A 24,108-nucleotide genomic window follows, 5' to 3' on the forward strand; every position below is an offset into this window, starting at 1 on the left:
TCAGGCTCCTTTGGGCAATCAAATATTGAGGTCCCTAAAATCACTAATCACTTTAAAATCATGGCCTAGTCCTTGATTCTTCTCAGTTACACCAGTGAGAATCAGAGGCAAGTCCTATGAAGTTCTGGTCCATGACATGTATGAGGTCAGACTACAGTATGATCCCTTATGGGCTTAAAAATCTATGAATACAACAGGGTTACACCAGTGTGTTAACTAATATCATATATTTCTAAAAGGCTTTTGTGCTTATGCTAACTATGTATCAAAATCCCAGCATGTTCTTCACTTATTCCATGCTAAGTGTGAACTGTATGTAAATTCTGTTGTTTGCATATGCAGAACCTTTGAGAAGCGACACCAAATATAAACAGGATAATTAGTACAAAGTCTTGGTGACCTTCACAATAATTAAAAGCTGGATAAGATGCTAGGAATGATTGGTGCAGGTGCTATATATAACTGGGAAAAGTATCACTGTATCCTGAAAAAACAAGCGGTACAAGATAAACAAAAAATGGTTTGTGCTAATTGGAAAATTTTCCATTTTGTTGTAGCATTTGTGTGTGTACACTCTGAAGTTAGCTCTTATTGTTTGTAGCAGTGAAAATGTAAAGCTGCGGGCCTGCTCCCTGGATTGGGTACTGGTATTAACCCTTTCTGTATAGTGCTGATTTATCTTTGACTGATAAACACCAATTTAACTGAGTGATCAACATCTTATAAACAAAATAATCAAAACCATGGCTAACAAGTATGAAAGTGAGTCAGATCTTATCCATCTTTTTCAAGCCTATACCCTTTTGGAGCCATTGAGATGTCCAGTTCTGCACATCAGTGCCCTAATTAAGGAAATTAGATGAAATAACTCACAAGTGATTTAACTTCATTATTGATGGTAACTATCAGGGGAGTAATAGGAGTTTTGTTAAAAAGACTATATCATTTAATTCTGCCATGTGATGGCAGCTGTTGTGTTAAATAAGTTAGTAATCTCAGTCTAGATCCTAACAGATGGGTGTCCACATCCCATCCAGCAGTAACTGACACCTAACTGGGCTGAATGTCCAAGGACTGAGTGGATTAAAAGGAAAGACCCTCAAGAAGGCAAACAGGGTAAGACTGTCCATTCACATATATGGGTTCCAACATCCTATTATATAAGCATCTGTCATGGCATCTGCCCGACCTCTCATGAGCACCCCCTTCTGACTGGGTGCATCTGCAGTCTTTCACTTTATGATGACCCCTCTCAGTGGTTTCTCAGGTGGTTTTTCAGTGTCTCAGCCCTCCTGACATTCACACATACTATCTGTATGTGAATCACAACAGACCCCTTCCTGGGTATACAGTCCACCAGGGGCCTATCTCAGTACATCTTGGCTGGTGTCTCTCTAGCCCTCTCTGGGCTCAGTCTTTAAGTAGTCCCAGCCCTGGTATGGGGCCATACCACCCGGGCTTCCTCCCTGGAGACACTATCTTCCTGTGGCCCTCCCTGGGCTCAGTTCTTATCCTGTCTCACCAGGCAGCAAGGAGCTCCTTCTTAGCTCCCCCGATCCCTGCCCCCACTTAGCTGTCCATGATTCTGCTGCTCTGCCGGCCAGCCAGGAACACAATACTGTCTTCTCCAGCTCCAGACAGCAACTGATTGCTGCTCTGTTCTGCAGCATCTTTTATATGGCCCTGCTGGGCCCTGATTGGCTGCTTCCTGCAGCCTCTCTCATTGGCTGCTCCCTGCAACTACTCTAGGCTGCTTGGAGGACATCTCTTCTGCTCCTTCTTGGGAGGGAGCGTGGCAGAACCCTGAGGCCTTGAGCGGAGGGCCTCAGGGCCTAGTCCACCCTGTCATAGCACCTCACAGATATTAATGGATTTATCCTCTCTGTGAGATGGGGAAGTGCTATTAACACATTTTACACATGGGCAACCAAGGCAAAGACAGATGAATGACTTGCCTGTCTTCATACAGTGTGTCTGTGGCCAGACTAGGAATTAGATGAGATTAAAAAACTGCTGAGTCACAGTCCAGTGCCTTAACAGGTGGATGCTTCCTTCTGTGAGCAAAACAGTTTACACTAAAGAAAAATCTTTTCAAGGATGTCTTGTATCCAGTGGAGCGATATGACACCCACCCAACGTGTCGTGTCTGGCTAAAGCTTGTACATGCTGTTTGACCTCAAAACTTTCCCACTGGAGATAGCAGAACTTTTTAATCTCTGCTGCTAAATGATGCCTCCTTATTTTTCAGAACACTTCATTTGATGCCAGTGTCCCTGACAATTCTGCTCAAAGGCTTCAAGCCTATAAATATTTGGCATCAGAGCTTTGAAACTTTCAATTTAATAAAGCCCCTCTCTTCATTTAATGAAGACTGTTCTCTTAAATGGTTCGCACATGTTTACATGTGCATAATGAGGAGTCTGGCAGAAAACCAAAGAAGGCTGGAGACTGGGAATGCTAAACTGCTGCTCACATCAGTAGTTACAAAATGAACAGTGAATCACTTCACTCCACTCAGCTCAACTCCAGCAATTACAATGCAACAAAAAGTCACCCCAGGAGGTCTCAGGGAGGCTGTTGACAGGTCCATCGGCAGTCGGCAACCTGTGGATGATATTCCCTCTCTGTGCAGTGAGCCTGCACAAGCTATATTAACCATTTAAATCCCTCTAAATCTTATTTGGGGGCTTATGTGACACATCTGCCACTTGCTAACCTTTTGCTCAGGGGTGACTTTTACCTCATATGACAATCTCAGAGGCACCTGCTTCAGCTTTCTATAGAGCAATCTCAAAAGAGTTAAGCATTTCCCACCAACCCTTTTGTAATAGCTTCCTCTTCATTGTAGTGCTAGCAGGGATGCACATATGATTCAGGCTTGTCTATACTACAGGTTAGGTCGGTATAATTTATGCCACTCAGGGCTGTGAATAAGCCACCTTCCCGCCGAGGGATATAAATTACACTGACCTAAGCACCAGTGTGAACAGTGCTATGTCAGCAGGAGAGCTACTGCCTTTTGCAGAAATGGTTTTATTATGCAGCTCTGTTTAGTCCACAGGCACTTACTTGGTGTAGAACTGTGGCTCGAGTCTGATACTAGTCCTATAAATTCATAACGTGACAGTACACTCATTTTACAGCTGGGTAAACTGAGCCACAGATAAGTCATGTGATTTGCCCAACATGACAGAGTCAGTCAGTGGCCTGGACCAGGATTCCTGCCTCCTACTCCCTTGTGGTAATCAGCTGGAAATGCTGCCAGTGAAAAATTGTGTGGTTCTGACAGCTTCATAAAGCTATAGTACTATCCCTATACAACCGTACAGTACTACCCCTATGCAATAGCTGGTTTTTAAAATATCAGCTCTCACACTTCCCCTATTAGTGGTAGTCACAAGGTTAGTCAGATAAAAATACAGTGTGAACACAGTATACTGCTTGGAAGTTCTGTCTCAAAAAACAAAGACTGTTAATAACTGAAAATGCCTGCAATTATATTTTATAATATTCTGTAAGAAGAAACCTATTCAATCATTTTTGAATGCAGTGAAGGGAGGTATGTTTATTTGAAACAAGTGCAAAGCGATGTATTAAAATTCTGTCTGTTAAATATTCTGTAATTGACAATTGATCATCTCACACACATTCATTTCATCCCTTCAGGCTTGGTCCAATGGAGAGCTAGTAATCTGCATTCCAATTTAGAGAAGAAAGCCTGAAGAAGAGCTCTGTGTAAGCTCGAAGGCTTGTCTCTCTCACCAACATAAATTAGGCCAATAAAAGATATTACCTCCCCCACCTTGTCTCTCTAATATCCCAGGACCAACATGGCTACAACTATACTGCAAAGAATAAAATTCTGGGCTTCTCTCTTGATTTTACTATGATGGTGAAATTCTCCATTACAGCATTAGGAGTGTAGTCAATGGACTTCTACAAAATGCAAAATAGAAGTGAGAGAGAAGGAGGGGGTGAAAATCAAAGAATTGTTTTCAAAAACGCAGTCCATGTGGATCATCCAGAATCACAGCCTCTGCACTCGGTGGCTGCTACCAAGTTACCAGAAAGGGGGGAAGAGGGAGGAGGAAAGGGAAGAGGGAGGGAAATGTGGAACTGTGTCTTCACCTTCTCCTTGTGCTGGTCATTTGTGTCACTCTTGGAGCTCAAAGGATCCTTAAGTGGCTGAAGCCACTTGAACGTGAACAGCTAGTAACCAGTGGTTAAAGGAGGATGGAAGTTCACCAATGTTCATGGCTGTGGACACAGGCAGAGTTGGTAAAAAACTCTTTTTTGACAGAAAACTTTTGTCAAAAACCTCCGTGCCCCAACATTGCAACAGAAGGTCGGAATTTTCCAGGGAAAATTTAGACAAAATAGGGTAAAAAAATTTTTTTTGCCCCAATTTTCCATTTAAGCAAAACTCTATTTTCTGACCAACTCAAGTCAAAGCACTGAAGGTCATGGATTATCATGGATTGTGTCTTCTATGTTTGGAAAGTAGATAGTGCATTTTGAGCACCACAGCAATTAAAGAATAGGAATAATACTCATTTGCCAACAGAAAAAAAATCCCCAGCATTGCTCTACATGTTTTTAAATAGGTTTGTCTCGATACAGGATTACCTCAAGGCAAATAGATTTCTAACAAGAGGACTGGGTGGGGAACTGCATATGCTTAGCCCCTTGACAACCTAGCTACAGAACCTAATATTAGTAAAAGAGTTCTCTATCCACTGAAGGCAGTTGTTTTGAAACACTCTTTTTTGTTTCCACAGGATTTTCTTTTCAAGTCAGTTGCTAATAACCCAACAACCTACATCCAGGGTGGTTTTGCGTCATATTTGCTAAGCAGCTATTTCAACTCTGCATTCTTCTTCTTCCTCTAAAGAGGGCTTTGAGCACAGGGACCTCTGTGGATCATTAAGCGCATTGTCACAGTGCATAGTAACTGGATAATATGATAATGAACAACTAACCAGAACTTTAGACTCCTTTGCCGTGGGCACTACTCAGTAGGTGATCCAGCAATTCAGCAACAGATGGGCCTATTAATGTCGATTGGAGGGGTCCCTAATGGACTAACTTGAAAGCCATTGATTTTTCTGCCCCCATCAGTAAAGTCGCAAAGAAATTCCAAAAACTATTCATGGATCCTGCTGCTTCAATCTTCACAGTACACTTTATAAAAGCATTTCAAGAAAGAGAAGCAGTCAATGTGTGAGTGGAATAAGATAAAATTATCACCCCTGCCTTGAATTTTCACACAGAATATGAACTGAACCAGATCTTCTCTGAGATTCAAAAAAGTTTAGTTAACTTCTTGCGAGTCATTATTTTTTAGTTCCCGCCTGCCTCTGAATTTCCTGGTAGAAGCATGGGAGGAGGCCCAACCTGACTCCTGTTGACTACTTCAGCTCGTGTCGCATTGGGCTCTAGAACTGGAAGGTAGAATGTTCTTAAATTTTTAAAGCTAGTTTAATTTGACTTAGTGTATAATACAGAGCAAAGAATTTACCCACTAATTTCTACAGCAAAATGCAACAACATGTAGCTAAACTAGAGTGTATATTTTAGAAAAAAATAACATCCATTCTTGATTTAAAGGATACACCTACACTACAGCTAGGGGTATAATTTGCAGTTCATGTAGATGTACCTGCACTAACTGTAATCTATTTAGCTCTCTAAAAATAGCAGTGATGAAGCAGTGGGGTGGGTTTAGCGAAGGATGCACAAATGAATATGGACACAGGGGTGTCATAATTATTGGGCCTACAAATTTACCCTCGTTGAACCATGGATAAAAGTTCACCAAAGGTTCAAAAGTGAGACAGGAAAACTGAATTAGTCCAAACAAAAAAACCTCTCGATATAATTCAAGGTCTGTGTTAAGATCATGTCTGGTAAACAAGAGAAGTGTGGGATCACTTAACTGAAATTGGTGTGTCAGAAACTAGGCCTAATTGGTGAACAAAATAAGGAGCAGATGAGCTATCCCACCCATCACTCCTTTTGGGGGTTCTTGAAAATTTGGCAGGAAATTATCAGATGGGGATGCTTGTTGACCGGAAGATGGAAGAACAGGAAGTAGTGTGCTATGCCAACATGGCTGCCATCCTCACCATCTCCTGGGACCCCAAGATTCACTGGGACATCACTGGGCCATTGTTGTCCTGATCCTCAGAGATGTCCTGACCAGATGGGGCCGGATGATCCAGATGACATTAACACCTCCACCAGCTCTGGCTGAACCCCAAATACCACCTGGGATGAGAGACTTTGTCACATACCCCCATTCCCTCCCTTGTGTGTCCTTTTCCTTTCCCACTTTATTCCTTCTCTTTCTTATCCTACTCCTTTCTCCCCTCTGTCTAAATTTGCCAGCTCTCCGAGTGGCTGATCAGATTGTGGACCTGTGCTTTTCCAGCCATGAGGTTGTAAGTGAGTCAACACCAGAGACAGAAGCCGCACTTTCTAACACTGCTATTCTGTTCTCTTCCCTTTTGGGTGTATTTCTCTTGTTTTGTCCTCTAGGCAATGGGATTGGACTTTAACAACAACAGTAATAACAGCAGCTTTGGCCTATCTCAACTAACTTCTCCCGCTTCCCCTGCCCCCAAAGGGACAATTATTACCATCTTTGACACCATCTAAAAACTGTGAAATGTGTGTGTGTTGTGGGGGGGAAATGTTCCTCCTAAAAGCGCTATCCAGCAAAAGGGACAGGGAATACCGCATGCTGTTAAAATAAAAGTCTTAATACTTTACATTTTAAATGCCTTCATTGTTTTTCCTTCTTTTTTCTATAGCTTTGATAAAAGGTTAAAAGGCTGTCTAATGGTGGGTTTGCCATGGATATAAACAACCTGAGGTCTCTGTATACCAAACCCCAAACCTTGGTGAACACTGTTTACTGTTGGACAGTTTCAGGGTCAAGTTAACACTTTGACTCTTTGGGCCCGTATATCCCATCTGAATTAATACAGCAGGGGTCAGGCAAGCTTGTGCAGCCACAGACATGGTGTCCTTTCTTCCAGTTTTAGCTAGATTAAAGCTAGGGTGAGTATGTCTACAGGACCTGCATTCACACCCCCAGCTACAGGATCAATGGCTCCAGCTGATGGAGAATTCGTGACTGGGACTCTATCCCTGTGCTTAATTGCCCTCACTGTTAAAAGTTGTGTCTGATTTCCACTTTCATGATTTCTGACTCCATCTTCCATTCGTTGGATCTTGTTATACCTTTGTCTGCTAGACTAAAGAGTCTTCCAGTATGAGACCCTTTGTTATCTACCTCTGAATAGGAATGTATAGACCATGATCAAGAAGCCCCCTAACCGTCTCGTCAATAAGCTATCACGAAAAGTCTGTTCTGGACAGATTTCAAATTAATTGTACAGACCTAGAAGGCTGAGATTACTCAGACTAGGTTCAAATGAGCATCCAAACATTTCTTAGGTTTGTCCAAGTATTTATAGACAAAATCAAATACGTTTTATCAAATGGGCATGTTTTTTCATTTCAGTGAGATGTTTGCTTGTTTTACAGTACTTGACATTTTCTTCCCTCAGATATAAGCCAGGATTTGAACATAGAGGAGGCTCACAGCCCCTAAGTATCAGATCTAATACTAGGAGCTCCAGACCAGTGGAGTTCACTGTGTTTCAAGGCCAGCAGGTCTGGTTCAACAAGGCAACATGGTTGAATGAATAAGGCCCCAGACTGGGATTCAGGAACATGCCTTCATTTCCCAGCTCTGACTGGCTACATGACCTTGGGCAAGCCACTTACCCACTCTGTGCCTCAGTTTCCCCTTTTTGTAAACGAATGCTGCTCACCCACTTTTATGAAGCACTTTAAGAGCTATGGATTATGACTCCCATTCATCAAGTCCAGTGTGTGTCTAATTTTAAGCAAATTACTAATTCCATTGACTTCAGTGATTGGCTCCATTGAGACTACTCGTGTCCTTAAATACCAAACTGAATTGTGGTCTAAAAGCACTAAATATTGTTCTCATGGTGGCTGTGGCAGCCACTGGCTCAGAGGGGCACAAATTTGTCCTGTGTTTCCTACTTGTCTTCACACCCCTCTGAGGTGTACTTGGGTCGAGCTAAACCCACTTAGCCGTTCTAATTAGAGAATCCCAGCCTCAAGTCCCTGACCACAACACCTCCACAATGTATAAATTCAGGAGCTGGATCCGAATCAGAATCCCTGCCTTTAAAACAGGTTGAACCAAAACAAAAGACTTATCCTCATTATTCTGGAATAATATTACTTTCCCATTCAAGCAACCAGTCTCGGTTCCTTCTTCTGCTGCTCATCAATTAATTCAAGAGGGAAAACAGCTGACTCAGGTTTTCTAAATGTTTTTCTCTTAAAGCAATCCCAAAACATTCTCTATTTTTCAGCTCAGTGTTGACCTAACTCTGCTCCCATTGGGAATTTGATCACTGAAGTCAATGGGAGCAGAAATAGACCAATACTGGGTGCTTTTGAAAATCCCACATAGGTGCTGGAACTGGGGATGCAGCAGCTTGAAGTGGATTATATTATATCCAGGGTTTACAGTTACAATGGCTCTCAGCGCCCCTGAAATCCCACCCAATAATAACAACAACAAGTATTTGCAAGATCCAGCTCTTTATTCAGAATACGTGTCATTTCTTTTGGGCAACCTTCATGAATTCAGTGTGTTTTCAGCAGCTCTCACTCTTTTTAGTGTACATTAGCCTCTGAGAAAAGTTCACTTGCAATGAACACTATTTTTATTCACGTTGATATTCACAACGTGGCAAGTGTACCACATTTTATCTGATGTTTTCAAAGAGGGCAATCAAAACCTCGGCTTCCTTTCTGGTTAGCAACCCAACGCTAGGGTTATCAGATGATTGCCCCCATTGTCATGGCCAGAGCGGGCTGGAGCCTTAGTTTAATTTAGCGATACAGGATCATAAATACATCAGCAGACTCCATTAGAAAGAGACATGCTGAAAACAGGCTTTTTCTCCTTTATGTTTTGCATTTATACATCTGCCTCAATGGCAGCTGTCTAATTGAAAAGCCGTGGCAGGGGATTAAGATCATAGAAGTTGTCACGAAGAAGGCCATTCCGTGCATGTCGATGAATAACCGAGTGCCTGGAGGGGCCAGTCTAGCTCTGAACAGGGATAACAGCACAGTGTTCTCCCCCGTCACACACAGGCTAATACATGTCAACATTTTCAGCTTCCTCGTGGCACAAGGTCATGTCTGCAGCATGCAGTGGCATTGTGAAGAGGGCCGTGCGAGCAACGTGAATGCGCGGGACTGCAGCGGATGGTTGATTTAGGTATTTCAGTGGGCAAGGATGGTGTAGGGCGGGGTAGACTGCAGACCCTGGGCCACATCTGGACCCCCAGACATTTTTGAATGGACCATGACATCTTTTTATTTACTTCTTATAAGCATTATTGTTGTTTTATTATGATGTTCTCTAGAGCCTATCCTTGATTATACTTTGATCAAGAACTCTGGACCTGGACAAAAAATCATTGACTACTCCTGGCATAGGGGCTGCACCGGTGTGGGGAAGAAGGGTGCAGGGGAAAAATGGGAGAGAAGACATATGTGTCTCATTTGTTCCCTTGCTGCATTCAAAGAGGAGAGCCAAATACTCCAGCCACCTAATACCTAGGGCAACCCCAGGGAAGTCAATGGGATAGCAACAGGGGAGCAAATCAATGCAAAATATGGCCCTATAGTCCAATATTTTTCAGCTGTTCTGTTTTAGGGGCCTGATCCACAACCCACTGAAATCAGTGGAAAGACTCTCAACCAGTTAATCCTTCGGGACATTCCTGACCTGGTAGGGAGATAGACCCAGATGAGCTAATGGATCCTTTCCCACCCAGGTCTTCAGAATGATCTGCTCATTTATCCAGGAGGAAAAGAAAGATACACTCCAAGTGACTGGCTAAAGACTATTAAGCTGTGACAGATGCCATGGTGATGAATTGTGTGTGTGTGTGTGTGTGTGTGTGTAAAAGAACGATTTCCTGGAGACAGACCCAGCATCATGAAGGAGAGAGGGGGAATCTATTAAAAAGCCTCCCTTAAAATCCCTGCGCAGTGAGTGACCCACCGGACTTGGGGCGTAGGTGCAAAGGACCAGAGGCTGCTGCTCTCTCTGCATCCGCAGGCTGAGCTTTGCCTAGTTCCCCAGAGGGCTGGGAAGAGCAGGGCTTGGAGAGGGGAGGAGAGATCCCCCTGTGGAGGGCTCTGAGAGAGGCAGGGGGGGCCATTTACCCTGAACAGCCTGCAAGCCCCAGAAGGAAACCAGAGAAAGGGAGGCATTTCTGAAGCAGCAGGCGGCGAAGCTCCAGAGGACACCCACCTGCCATAGGGATCCCAGAAGCAGCCGCCAGCCAAACCAACCCCTCTCCCCGGCCCCCAGATCTTTAAAAGCGGCGGGGTGGGGGGTTAAAGACAAGGAAGCAAAGGGATCCAGAGCAAAGGCAGCGCAGGTAAGCGTCTCCCCTTCACCCATTCTTTCACACACCCACCCACACCCACACACCCCATAGGCGGGGGACCCCTGCCACTAAAGGACCTGGAGTGAGCCCCCCCCCCCCTTACCAGGGAAGGAGCCAGGCTTGGAAGATCCCAGACGGGGAGTTTCTCTCTCTGCTCTTCGGGGCGCGCTTGGATAACTTTGCAGCCAGCTGCTGGAGCGCCAGGCGGCCCCTGCAACTTCCCTCCCTTTGAACGCGCCACCCGGAGCCCCGGAGACTCCAGCTGGTCGCTGGGGGAAGTGGAAATTGGGACCCCCCCCCGCCCGCCTTTTGCTAAGTAGCCCTCTCCCTGGTGTTTCCCAGCCTCCGAGCCCCTGTGAGGGACCCAGGCTTCGCAACCATCCCCCGTTTACACAGGACCTTTCCCAAGCGGATCCTGGCACCGCTTCTCTTTTCTGGCAGCGTGTTATCCGCGTCCGTCCCCGCCGCTGCGGCAGGTAGGTCGCTGCTCCCCCTGGCCTGCCCCCTGGCTGCACGGATCGCCGTGGGGCTGGGCTGGGCGAGCGCGGCAACCAGCTGCTTGCCTTTCACGCCCGTTTTAAAGCCCGTAAAGGGGTGGGGCGCGGCGGGGGTGGGGGGGATCTGATCCTCCTTTAGCTGGCTTCGGGGGAGAAGAGTCGGCTCGGGGCTGTAGCCCAGGGGCGTGTGACATCTACTTGGGCTCCTTGGAACTGGGAAGCGGGGGCAGTTTATTTCCTACCTTGCTCTTGCAAAGAAGAATCCACAGACACGCAGGTAACCCTGCCCCCTTGGTTTTTTCCATGTGCCAAAGGAAGCCGGGACTGGAAGAGAGGCGTGTGGAGAGATTTATGGGGCTGGGGTTTGTGACATTCACCAGTGTCTATGGCCAGGCCAGTACGGGGGCACAAGGAAGGGGCACTGGAAAGATCTTTCTTCTTTTGCGGTCCCTTTTCATCTCCAGCTTGTCCTCAGGGATCCTGCCTTTGTCTCCTAAAAGAGTTAGGCACCTATTCCATTCTGAGCTGGGCATCTAACACCCTTAGGCTCCTTTGAAATCCCAGCCGATTGATGGCCAAATTTGCACAGACTTTCCCTCTGCGTCTTGCAACCTATTCGTGAGAGAAAAGACTTTAATAACTGATCAGGGAGGGGGTGGCAAAGTGCATCTGAACTCACTTCGCCTGAGGGGGTAAAGTAAATAGGAGGCTGAGGCCAGAGTGGTATCAAGTTTGTATTAATAATGCAAATATTTTACCCATGCACAGTCTGGAGCTCCCATTTCCTTAAAACTTTCCTTCTTAGGGCAGATCGGAGATAACGGAGGAATTGTTTGCAAAGCCAGGTGAAAAGGACCTTTCCCCCCACCCCCCACGGGGATTTAGGCATCTGTCTCTTTGTGGGGTCCTTGAGCGGGGCTGTGTTGGTTGTTTTAATGGGACGTTTATATGAAAGGCATGGAAGTTCAAGCAGACAATGTAACTAGAGCCCCCGAGACCCCACTAGAGCTACTGATCAAACCTCCTGAGAATGTACCTGCTTAAAATAGTTAGACAGTTTATCTTTCCTAAGGGACAAGGTGTGGTGTGCGTGTTCATGCAAATAGCTCCGGATGGCTAAAAGTTGCTTTCAAATACAGCAGCGACTCAAGGAATCTGAGCCCATCTGCACACGTACATTGCATATGTGTTCATGCCCATGTACATATAAATGCATATATAATACAGTGACAAGTGACCCAGGCAGTCCTAAGCAGTCACCTTGCATGCAGCAACAAATGGAGTGCTTGCCTAATAGAGGTTAGTTTTTAAAGGCAGCCCAAAGTTTTTTAGGGATGCTTTAAAGTGATCACTTAGAGGTGGGGAGAGTTGTCTGTAGAGGTGGTTGTTGAAGCGGTGTATGTAGATCTTGTCATAGCAGACAAGCTCCACGTTGTTTGATCTTTGTAATGAGCAATGACCTGGAGAGGTTATAGCAACAGAAGCTGAACAAGTGGAGCAAAATGCTAGTCACCAGTAGATAGGCAGGGACTGCATGAACTGCATGTGTTTATTGGGAAACAAATGCATAGAATTTTGCTTAGTTAGGGTTACAATGCAGGCAGAAAATATTTACTCTTTGCATGTGAGATCTAGATACATATTATTAATACCGTGCCCATAAGTATATGTGTGAATGCCAAACCACCACTGCTCATTCTGTGATTGTACCATTTAACACCTTTTCATGGATAGTTGCATGAAAGCACTTTCATTTACCTGAATTATAGAATCACTAAATCATAGAAACGTAGGGCTGCTGGAATGACTCTCACATGAACAAGTGTATTTGTGTACGAAGAAAAGTATTCACTGTTGATTAATCACTATTCACTATTCTTCTGTTTAAAACATTTTAGACAACCAGTCAGGGAGCAGAAATAATGCCATGTGACTTACGTGGCCACTCACACCCCAGGAACCATTAGTCAAAAGGGATAATTTATGAACATGCCAAAGTCTGAAACATTTTGTATGAATTATTCCACAAAGACTTGCAAATTGCAAATATGCATTTATGAACATTTTATAAACTGAAAAGGGCACAGTTCATGGGATAATTTATCACAATGAATTATTTGTCCTGCTCTAATATGTATATAAAATACATAATGGCCGGTCATGAGGGTGATAACACTAAAATTGTCAGCAGAAAAATATAATTGCTAAAAATTTGATACATTACCCAAAGCCAAAATGGTAACACATCGTATATTTGCCCTCAAAGTCAGTCAGTATCTGTGGTATCAACTAATCAGGTGAAAAAAGCTCTATGTTATTTATTTATTTAGAAGAAGAAGCAGAAGAAAAGGCTTTATTTTGTGAAAAATGGAGAATGGAACAATTTTTGTTTCATTAAAATTTTTCACAATTTTTTTCATTTTTTAAAAATTTTGTCAACAGGTTTTGCACATGTTGGTTTCACTTCAGCCAAGGAGAAAAAAGATTTCTCTTGTTTTTTAAAATGTTTTTTCCAATGAGAAAAAAGGGACGTTTGAAAAAGTGAGAAAAAATTACTCTCTCTCATTTTCTCCCAACTTTTCCATCCCTTTTTCCATGGGGGAGGGGGGAGAGAAGCAAAAACTGTGAATGCTGAATTTTAAAAAATTGAAAAATTTGCTAAAAATAATTGCGACTGAAAATTGAAAAATTTCCACAAAAATGGAAATTTTCATTTAGTTAAAAAAAAAGGGTTTTATTGAAAAATCTTTGCCCAACTCGGTTTATTAAGAGAGAGACAAGATAGGTGAGGTAACATCTTTTACTGGACAACTTTGGCAGAATGCACAAGCTTTTGAGCTCCTCCTCAGCTCTGGGAAGGAAGCAGAGTCTGTGAGTTAAATACAAGGTGGGATAGATTGTTAAGCAGAAGGGGTAACAGTGGGAGGTCACTTGAAATGCAGTGGGAGTCTGGGGGTTAGATTGATATGCATAGAGAGTTTGAAGGTTGCCGGCAGTGCTAAGGGCTTGCCTACACTGAAAATGCTACAGTGTAGACTCTACCTACGCCAACAGAAGGGTTCACCCATTGCCCTAGGTAATCTTCCTCCCAAGAGGCAGTAGCTAGGTCGATGGAAGAATTCTGCTCTTGACCTAGCACTGGCTACTCTGGGAGTTAGATCAGGATATCTACGTCTCTCAGGAGGTGTTCACATTCCCGAGAGACATAGTTATACAGCTGTCAAATCAGCCGGCTAAAAACAAGCAATGTTGGGCTTGAAATGTTAAAAGCTCGGTGAGTATTTTGGGCAGGTCGTGGCCCACAGGTTTTTCCTCTTAATTGATGGGCCACTTTTTTTTTTGGGGTGGGGGGTTCCTTTGGGGATGCGGGCAGCCTGGCTTACCCCCTTGTTCAGCGTGATGATGTTTACTAAGCCCTCTCCCCGGCAGGGTAGTTGTAATGAACCAGTGTCCCTGCTAAAACCCTGGCTTTTGGTGTCTAGCAGAGTTACACATTTATTATATTGTTTTACGCCCCTGCCTACCTCAACACACACTCCTCCTAAGGCCAGATCCTCAGGTACTGTGTCCTTTGACTTCAATAGAGCTTCACCCGTTTACGCTGGCTGAGGGTCCGCTCCTTCATTTCAAGCCCCTCCTCTTGCTTCACCTGTTAAACGAAGAGCTGGATTTCCCTCTCTGCAGTGGAGAAGCAGTGAGCTCAGCTGTCCTGCCTCCCCATTCTCTTGTATTTGAGGGAGGGGGCAGTATCCTTGCTTCACAACAGGAGCACTCTTAGGAGGCAGTAGTGCAGCCATTTTTCTCCCCATCAAAACCAGTAGCTCCCCTGGCACATTGTGGGAAACTTTGAGAAACAGTCAAAATTGAGGTACAATTCTACTGATGTGTCCTGGCTATTTGCCCAGCTGGTTTTTCTATGACTAAATTCCATCACTTGCTTTAAAATAGGATCTATCTGGCAGGTTCGCATTTCATCTGCTCCTGCTGCTTATTCTTCACTGAAAAGCCATAATCTAACTTTCTGTTATCTTAATTCTCTTCACACCGAGTAAATTTGATGCTGTACAGAGAAGATTATGATTCCAGTTGGCGAGTAAGTCGCAGGAGCCGATGAAACCTTTACCCACAAAGATTCTGGTTTTTATGCAACTTCTTCCTGATCTCTGTTGGTGACAAGTTTATGTCCTGAAGTATTAGGCTTGATAAGCCTTAGCTTTGCTATTGTAACTGTGGTACTGTATATAGCACAATTTGGAGCAAGTACACTGAATTGCAAGCCTAATTTATGAATGCAGTTACCAACGCTGCAAATTCAAACTGCACCGTTGAATTTGCAAATGGCCATTTGTGTGCCTGAATGACCATTTGCATGCACAAATATCTGATTTCATGCATGCAATAAAGGTAATTGTACATTCAAATCATGCACACAATTGGACATGTAAAGTTTGGAGAATCGAGCCCTAGCTTATTAAAATTGAAAAAAAAAATTAAAATCCTATTTACTGCTCTTCTCTTTAAGCTGTTTATTTACCTTCTATATTTCTCTCAGCTTGGAGTATGAAATGGAATAAAAGCAGTTTTGCCTTTGCTTATAGTCATTTTCATCCTCAGGTCCTCAGGGCAGCAACGGATGGGTTTCAGATATGTAGAACAACCCCACCTGTATCATCTCAGAGGTTGAAACTGAGATCTTCAGCACTGAAACCGCACGAGTCTAATGGTGGAGCTCCATTAGCTGGCAGCAGTAGTAGGTTCTTAGTAATGGAAGCATTTCTCTAAATCTGAAATGTGGGTTGTACCAGCCTATGATCTGAGAGAACCCCTTGAAGGCAAGCTTTCTTGAATCCTTGAAAAGCATAGCTTGAAGATGGGTGGTGAAACGGAAGTGACAGTACGGTAGAGAAGTAACTGCTGCTGGCGAGGGTGAGGTGATACCGATCGCCTGTCTAAAGCGCTTTGAGACCTACGGGGGTCAAGTGCTGTATAAGAGCTAAGTATTATTATTATTGATTCATTAAAGATGCTGAAATAGCAGATGGAAAGAGTGGAGCTTTCGGAGTCTACAACAGCAAAACTCTTCTTTCTGTATAAAGATATGCACTGAAGAGCTATGCTTCCCTCCATGTCCTATTTTCTCCCCCAAAGAAGAAAACATTTCTTCCCCAGTTCTCTACCCCATGCTCCCCTGGGATATGCCTGTCCCATAAAACCCGATAACCTCATGTTCCCTGCCCATTTCCTCTTGTCTGCCAACCCAGCACATCTCTGTGTGGTGCCATTCTGGACTGCATGTCTATATTCCCCATCCCCCACTTGCATTCCTGATGTGGCCTGCTTCTTCCTTCCCCAGATAGTTCTCAAACAGAGTGAGCAATCTGGAGGCTGGTCGCATCAGAACAAGCCAGGGGAGGAGAACTGCTCCTGGCAAAGTGCAGACATATCAACTCAAGCCTTTCTCAACCCTAGTCTTGCCTTGATATCACAAAGCAGAGAGAAACTCAGAGCTTGAATGTCTTCAGATATCATCTTACCTGCTTGAGGTCTTGTGAATTTCCTTGTCCTCTGTCATTCCCATGGGTTTCACTACCAATTAGTGCATCTGGCTTTCAACCCTCAGGGGGCATTGGCACAAAAGGCAGAGGTTCAATTTTTTTCAAGACTGCCAGAGCCAGCACACAAACAGGAGGGTTCTTAAGAGTTAAAACTTTGCCCACACATTCCCCCACTGGGCGTGCTGAGCCCCGAGGTAGCTGGTTTTGTACTTCTCCCCAAGTAAGGCATCCAGAACTCAAATGTAGGGATGATGGTAGTTCCTTGTGAATTTAGCCAGTACTCAGGGTATCACGGATTGATGGAAATTTGTGAAAGATTTTGCGATAAAAATTGCAACATGATGAGTTTAGAAGTAGCATTTTATCATGTAAGCAACAGCTATGTGGTTTCCATGGAACCGAAAATACAAAATGCACCAGATAGAATCTAATAAGAGTGCCAGGGCTAAAACTCCTGCTTTTACAAAATAGAATAAAATAAAAATCTGTTGAGGAATCTCTAAAGAAAAAAGTCATTAGGACCTTGTTTTTGCATCTCCACTGAGAGTCGTTTCTTCCAGCAGCACAAGTTCCTTTCCCAACAATGCTGGGACACGGTCAGAATGGGCACACCGCAGGGAAGAGTACCACTCACAGAAGCACCAGCCCCACTTTCTGTAGAACGTGGGTGGTAATGTATTTGGAAAAAGAAAAGGAGGACTTGTGGCACCTTAGAGACTAACCAATTTATTTGAGCATAAGCTTTCGTGAGCTACAGCGCTGTAGCTAACTAACTAACACGGCTGTTACTCTGAAATGTATTTGGAGGCTCCTCAGCTAAATATTAACCTAGCCCACTCCTCTTTAGCTTGTGAGCTATACAATCTCAGAAGTTACTTGCCTACTGTATCTATCAAGGGTCTTCTATCAGGGCCATCACTGCACTGTCAAAAACACAAGGTAGTGTGGCCGTTCATCAGGTACAGAACCTGCAAATTCCCCTCCAATTTCTTTTCTCCCATATTTGCTATAGTTTCATAGAGTTTAATGGCAGATGGGACCATTAGATCATTTAATCTGACCTTCTGTAAATCACAGGCCCTTAAATTTCACCCATTTACTCCTGTATGGAGCCCAGTAACTTGTATTTGGCTAAAGCATATCTTCCAGAAAGAGCAACCACTCTTGACTAGAAGACATCCAGGGATGAATACTCTAGCTACAGCATGTACTTGTGATCTTCAACCGCAGTCCCCTTCAGTTTTCTGTCCTAATCTTCGTGCAGTTTTTGTCTTCGCTGGCACATCTTCCCCAATTGCCAATGATAAAGCAGACTGTTTTCTTCAGACATGGACTCCGCACCTGCACATTTCAGAACCAGAACAAACTATTTCCTATTATTACTGAGAGCTGGAGGCACTTACACTATGGCCCACTGTGAATGTAGTGGATGAAAGAGAGAGAAGTAATCTCCTGAGCTGACCGCAAGGTTCTGAATGTAAACTCTTCTGCAGTTCTACACTGTCTGTTTTGCACCTCATTACGCTTGTAGTGGTGGCTCCATAAACTAGCTAGACAGAGTGCTCATGCAAGAGATACAGTAATAAATAACATCAGTGTGAGTCAGCCACAGTGGAGGCAGAAGCTTGGAAAAGTTCCCCCTACTCAGCTTGGCTAATAAACCTTAACTCCTACTCAAATGTGTGTGGCCTAGTAGATAGTGCACTGAGCTGAGAAACAGGAGACCTGCGTTTTGCTCCTAGCTCAACTACTGGGTGACCTTGGGCAAGTTGCTTCACCTCTGGGCCATGCCTTCCCCGCCTGCAAAAGGTTTGATAATGATGCTGACTTCCTTTGTAAAGTGGCTTGAGATCTACTGAAATAAAATGTTCTGTAAGAGCTGGGAATTATTATTACTGACTGTCAGGGCACCCATTGAAGTCAGGGCTCACGAAAGGCGTTTTCTTTACACAGAGCTCAAATCATAAGTTGGGGTCATGCAGAAAGAGCGTCCGGGAAAAGCTAATGGATTTAGGATTTAGAGCTGGAAATGAGCTGATCTGTTCCTTTCTAATGCAGTTTTCTTTGCATTCATGAGTGCTACATCTAGTGCTTTGTCTATTCTTAAATGTCCCAGAACATAGGACTTCCCGTCATAGATATCAGTGAATTTATACTCAGGCTTTGTTTGCTGTAATGGATGGTTTTATTTTTCCCCACCTACACAGGTGCTGATGTTTCCCGTGGGTTTTCAAGTGGTTCAGGCAGACTGTAAGTGGCATCTGAATCTATCAGATCAGATTGTTTGTATGTGAGCAGGCAGATCCGGGAAATATTTCAGTGGAATGAGCTTCAGCTGCAAATACGGTCTGGATTTTAAAAACACCCTTCTCCCCTTAGGCATTTAGATTTGGAATTTCGGTTCAAGCCTGTTGCTACTCACAATGGATTAATGCATAGCCATTACGGACCAGAATATAGCAAATGATGGGTAGATTTTAAACCAATCAGCAGCTATAGCTGAGCCCAGATTTTCAAAAGGCCTCAGCCCAGCAGGTTCTATAGTGACACTTTGGTTGCTAAAAACCCTTTGAAAATCTGGCCCTAAATTAATGGCTAATCTCTTTCAGTAGGAGCTCAGGTGGTTTTTCCACACTGGAAAGCAGAGAATTTCACCTTCTTTTTGGGTCCCGGAAAGAGATGAGGCATAAGGCAGATGGGTTATAGAATCATTCAAATGACACATTGTCTTCGAAGTGGCATGAGACAGTGCGCAGAAATTAACATTCATGACTGGCAATGCTTTCTTGGGAAAAGATTGCTCTTGCTACCCACATGCCAGCACAATATTATAAACAATGATGGGCAAAAAACAATACATAAAACTCACTTTTTGGTTTCAAAGCTTTAGAGTAGTGATGGGCTTGACCTAGAACTCTGGATCCAAATGCCCCTGAACTCTGGAGTGTTCAAAATCTGCATCTGTATTTGAAAGTTCCATCTCTGCTTTTCAGGCGTATTCCTTTCCAAACAGCTCCTGAGGATGAAACCGAGACTTATGTGCCCCTATTGTGATGAGCTATTGGTCTGTTCCAGCTTGGTGATTAATCATAGAAAAGAATAATAGATTCTTATATTATTATTTATTGGGGATGTTGTATACCAATGCAACACCTGCTTGATACAAAAACGATTGTTGATTATACTTGTAATTACGTTTATGGTACACTGAGCAATGCCTACAACAGATGCTTAACGTAAAATCCAGTTCTGGATGTTGCCCATCAAATGCATGGCTTTTCAAAATTCTTTTTTTCTTCTCTTTCTTCTTTCCTTTTCTTATTTCAGGAACAAGATGGTTGTGAATCTTAATCTATCTCAGCCTTAACAAAAATTGGGAAAGAAAAAATGGATCCTTTATATTTTTCCAGTGCTTTTGGCATGGAGGTCAGTGCCCAAGATGTAAATTCTTCCTCACTGATGAACATGACGGGGAATAGGACTATGCCAGGACTGCCTGTGTCCAAAGACGTTCACACAGTTCTTATCTCTATCATATATCTCCTTGTATGTGCAATCGGACTCAGTGGGAACACCTTGGTCATTTATGTGGTTTTGCGTTATGCCAAGATGAAAACAGTCACCAACATTTACATCTTGAATTTAGCAGTAGCCGATGTACTCTTCATGCTTGGCTTGCCGTTCCTGGCTACTCAGAACGCCATCTCTTACTGGCCCTTTGGCGCCTTTTGGTGTCGGCTCGTTATGACCGTAGACGGCATTAATCAATTCACCAGTATCTTTTGCTTGACTGTCATGAGTATGGATCGCTACCTTGCAGTAGTTCATCCCATCAAGTCCACCAAATGGCGGCGTCCAAGGGTGGCCAAACTGATCAGTACAACAGTCTGGACTTTCTCATTCTTGGTGGTTCTTCCAGTCATTATATTTTCAGATGTTCAGGAACACCTTCACACCTGCAACATGAACTGGCCAGAGCCAGTAAACATATGGTCAGCAGCCTTCATCATTTACACGTCGGTTTTAGGATTTTTTGGACCCCTGATGGTGATCTGCCTCTGCTACTTGCTGATCGTGATTAAGGTCAAGTCTTCTGGGGTCCGAGTTGGGTCTACAAGGCGCAGACGGTCAGAGAGGAAAGTGACCAGGATGGTGGTCATCATTGTGGTTGTCTTTGTGTTTTGCTGGCTCCCATTTTATATACTGAACATTGTTAATTTGATATCCACCTTGCCAGAAGAACCTGGGTTACTTGGTGTTTACTTCTTTGTGGTGGTTCTGTCCTATGCAAACAGCTGTGCCAACCCCATACTTTATGGATTTCTCTCTGACAACTTCAAGCAGAGTTTTCAGAAAGTTTTATGTCTCCGGAAGGGGAATGGTGTTGAAGACGGAGATCCAACCAAGCACAGGCAGGAGAACAGCAGCCGCTTGCAAGAAGCAATGCTAACCCAGAGAAACATGGAATTCAATGGACATATGCAAACAAGTAAGGTGTAAGGTCCTGGCTTGAAAAACTGTAAATAAACTACAGAGCTGAAAAACTGGGGGGATCAAAATCAGAAATGAAACTGAAATCCTGAGACCCACAAGCTCATACAAATGTACATAGATTCCCCCTCCCCCATGAAAGAATTATGGACTATACTGGATTCTGTGGAATGCCCAAGGCACTGTAGCTAAAGCAATCAGACGTGTTATCACTTTCTCTTTCTATATGCTGGGGGACAAATTTACCAGTACATTCTGGCTGCTCTGTGCCATTCTGGTGATGCAAAGCAGCTGTGACCTTGTTTTAACCATCCTATTTGCTTTTTGGTCAGCAAAAAGCAGAGAGTGTATTGGTTCATTTGCCCCAAAGTATTCTCAAAAGTTTGTTAAGTGAATGTTTTATATTAAAAAAGGAAAAAGCACTATTTCTTAAGTGGAAGTTTTCAAAGGAACAGCTCACAGCACTAATTTACTGATCTTGGAAGCATGCGTATGCCATAGTTTTGAGGTGCTGCTTAACCATTTGCATTGTTTTACTGTAATTAATCCACATAAGAGACTCCAAACGCAGTGCCCAGAAGTGTCTCAAATCCCTTGAAAAAAAACCCAGAAATAAAAATACCTTGAAAAAGAATTATTAAATGAATGTGAAATGGAAAATTCATTCGTAGTGCCGTATAACATTCTAAACCAAACTGCTTATGAAATGTAATGCCGTCACTTTATTACTATGTAAATGACAGTGATTGTGAAGTCCTGAAAAGCTGTTTTGTGTCTATTTATTGGCTCTGAATGTAAGTGTGGATCTGAATTTAAATCGTATTTTCAGAAATTAAAACAAGTTGAATTCCCTCTTGGCTAGCAGGCTGGTATCTTTTCCTACCATTCTAAGTCACCTCATGCTGAAACTGATACAGCTTTGTCCTTGATGCTTAACTTATCATAGAGCCAACTATTGTTATTATTTATTATTTGTATGACAGTAGGGCCTACGTGCTACAGCCAAGATCAGGGGCCCACTAACACCTAATGAGAGACATTATGCCTTGATGAGCTTACAATCGAAGTAGACAAGACAGACAGGAAAAGAGAGGTCAGTGATAGATCCAGGAAGGGCACCTCAGTGTCCTGAGTCCCAGCCCAGTGCCCTATCCAGTGGGTCAATTTGCTCCTCAGCCAAAAACAAGAAAGGAATACTGATATGCAGTGAGGAGTTGCCAAAATCTTAACAACTGGTTCCCTATAAAAAGTTCTGATTTAAGGGATGTGCCCCAGTATGTATTTTTTGTACCAATAGGGTTACCATACGTCCGTATTTTCCCAGGAGGAATTTTTAAATTTTAAATTTTAAATTTTAAAAATTCCTCCCGGACAGCGATTTAAGAACCAAAAAACCTGACCTGTCTGGGAAAATATGGATGTACGTTAACCCTGACGAAAGTTCTTTTTTAAAAAGATGGGCCTGAACTAGAAACGAGCTCCGTTTCACATGTGTGAGTCCCTGCCGCTCCCTGGGGGTGTGCTGGGGGACCAGATGTCCTGATTTTATAGGGACAGTCCCGATTTTGGGGTCTTTTTCTTATATAGGTTCCTATTACCCCCCACCCCCATCCTGATTTTTCACACTTGCTGTCTGGTCACCCTAGGGCGTGCATATGTGTGGGTCCTAGCTGCTCCCTGCCCCCCTCATTGAAGCAGGTGTGCAGGGTTACTGCCCTGGGAACTGCAGGGCACCAGTGGACGTGGGGCCAGCTGCAGAGAGGGGCGTGGGGCAGGGCTAGCTGGAGGCAGGGGGTGCGGAGCTCGCTGGAGACCAGAGGGTGTGGGGTTGGCTGGAGACCAGAGGGTGTGGGCCTGGCTGGAGGCAGGGCAGGGGCTGACTGGAGGTCAGAGCTGGCTGCAGGCAGGGCAGGGGGGTGCAGGGCTGGCTGAGGGCAGGGCAGGGGGTGCAGCAGGGTCTGGTACGGGTAGGGCAGGGGGTGCAGCAGGGGTTGGTGCGGGCAGGGGTTGCAGGGGTGGCTGGAGACAGGGGCTGGCTGAGGGCAGGGCAGGGGGTGCAGCAGGGGCTGGCTGCAGGCGGGGCAGGGGGTGCGGGGGTGGCTGGAGCCAGGGGCTGGCTGCAGGCAGGGGATGCGGCAGGGGCTGGTGGCTGGAGACAGGGACCGGCTGCGGGCAGGGCAGGGCAGGGCAGGGGGTGTGTGCGGCAGGGGCTGGCTGCGGGCAGGGCAGGGAGTGCAGAGGTGGTTGGAGAGAGGGGCTGGCTGCGGGCAGGGCAGGGGGTGCGGCAGGGGCTGGCTGGAGGCAGGGGCTGGCTGCGGGCAGGGCAGGGGGTGCGGCAGGGGCTGGCTGCAGGCAGAGGGTGCGGGGGTGGCTGGAGGCAGGGCAGGGGGTGCGGGGGTGGCTGGCTGTGGGCAGGGGATGCAGGGGTGGCTGGAGACAGGGGCTGGCTGCAGGCAGGGGGTGTGTGCAGCAGGGGCTGGCTGGAAACAGGGGCTGGCTGCAGACAGGGAGTGCAGAGGTGGCTGGAGGCAGGGGCTGGCTGCGGGCAGAGCAGGGGGTGCGGCAGGAACTGGCTGCAGGCAGGGGGTGCGGGGGTGGCTGCAGGCAGGGGCTGGCTGCGGGCAGGGCAGGGGTACGGGGCTGGCTGGAGACAGGGGGTGCAGGGGTGGCTGGAGACAGGGGGGTGCAGGGGTGGCTGCAGGCAGGGGGTGCAGGGGTGGCTGCAGGCAGGGGGTGCGTCCGGCAGGGGCTGGCTGCAGACAGGGAGTGCGGGGGTGGCTGGAGACAGGGGCTGGCTGTGGGCAGGGCAGGGCAGGGGGTGCGGCAGGGGCTGGCTACGGGCAGGGGGTGCGGGGGTGGCTGGAGACAGGGGCTGGCTGCGGGCAGGGGGTGCGGGGGTGGCTGCATGCAGGCAGGGGGGGTGGGCGCTCACGGGCAGAGCGGCTCGGAGCAGCCCGAGCAGCAGGACGCAGCCCCTGCCCATCAGAGCAGCCAGGGACCCACCAGGCAGCAGCGGGAGCCCCAGGGCCGGGGGAGCAGCAGCAG

At 45.3% G+C, this 24,108-nt stretch overlaps 1 protein-coding gene across 3 annotated transcripts; it reads left to right on the forward strand.

Annotated features, from left to right (window-relative positions):
* The first annotated feature begins 10,061 nt into the window (after window positions 1-10,061).
* Window positions 10,062-21,917, forward strand: SSTR5 (somatostatin receptor 5). 3 transcript variants are annotated; one of them, XM_075117567.1, is made up of 3 exons: window positions 10,062-10,511; window positions 10,863-10,996; window positions 19,900-21,917. In XM_075117567.1, the coding sequence occupies exon 3, from the start codon at window positions 19,960-19,962 to the stop codon at window positions 21,070-21,072; it is 1,113 nt and encodes a 370-aa protein (XP_074973668.1). In that variant the 5' UTR covers window positions 10,062-10,511; window positions 10,863-10,996; window positions 19,900-19,959; the 3' UTR covers window positions 21,073-21,917. The 3 variants fall into 3 exon arrangements, with proteins under 3 accessions (XP_074973668.1, XP_048723772.1, XP_048723773.1); XM_048867815.2 differs by lacking the exon at window positions 10,863-10,996; XM_048867816.2 differs by lacking the exons at window positions 10,062-10,511; window positions 10,863-10,996 and adding an exon at window positions 11,171-11,294.
* Window positions 21,918-24,108: the final 2,191 nt, after the last annotated feature.

Source organism: Caretta caretta, chromosome 10, assembly GCF_965140235.1.
Source record: "Caretta caretta isolate rCarCar2 chromosome 10, rCarCar1.hap1, whole genome shotgun sequence".
Classification (NCBI taxonomy): Eukaryota; Metazoa; Chordata; order Testudines; family Cheloniidae; genus Caretta; species Caretta caretta.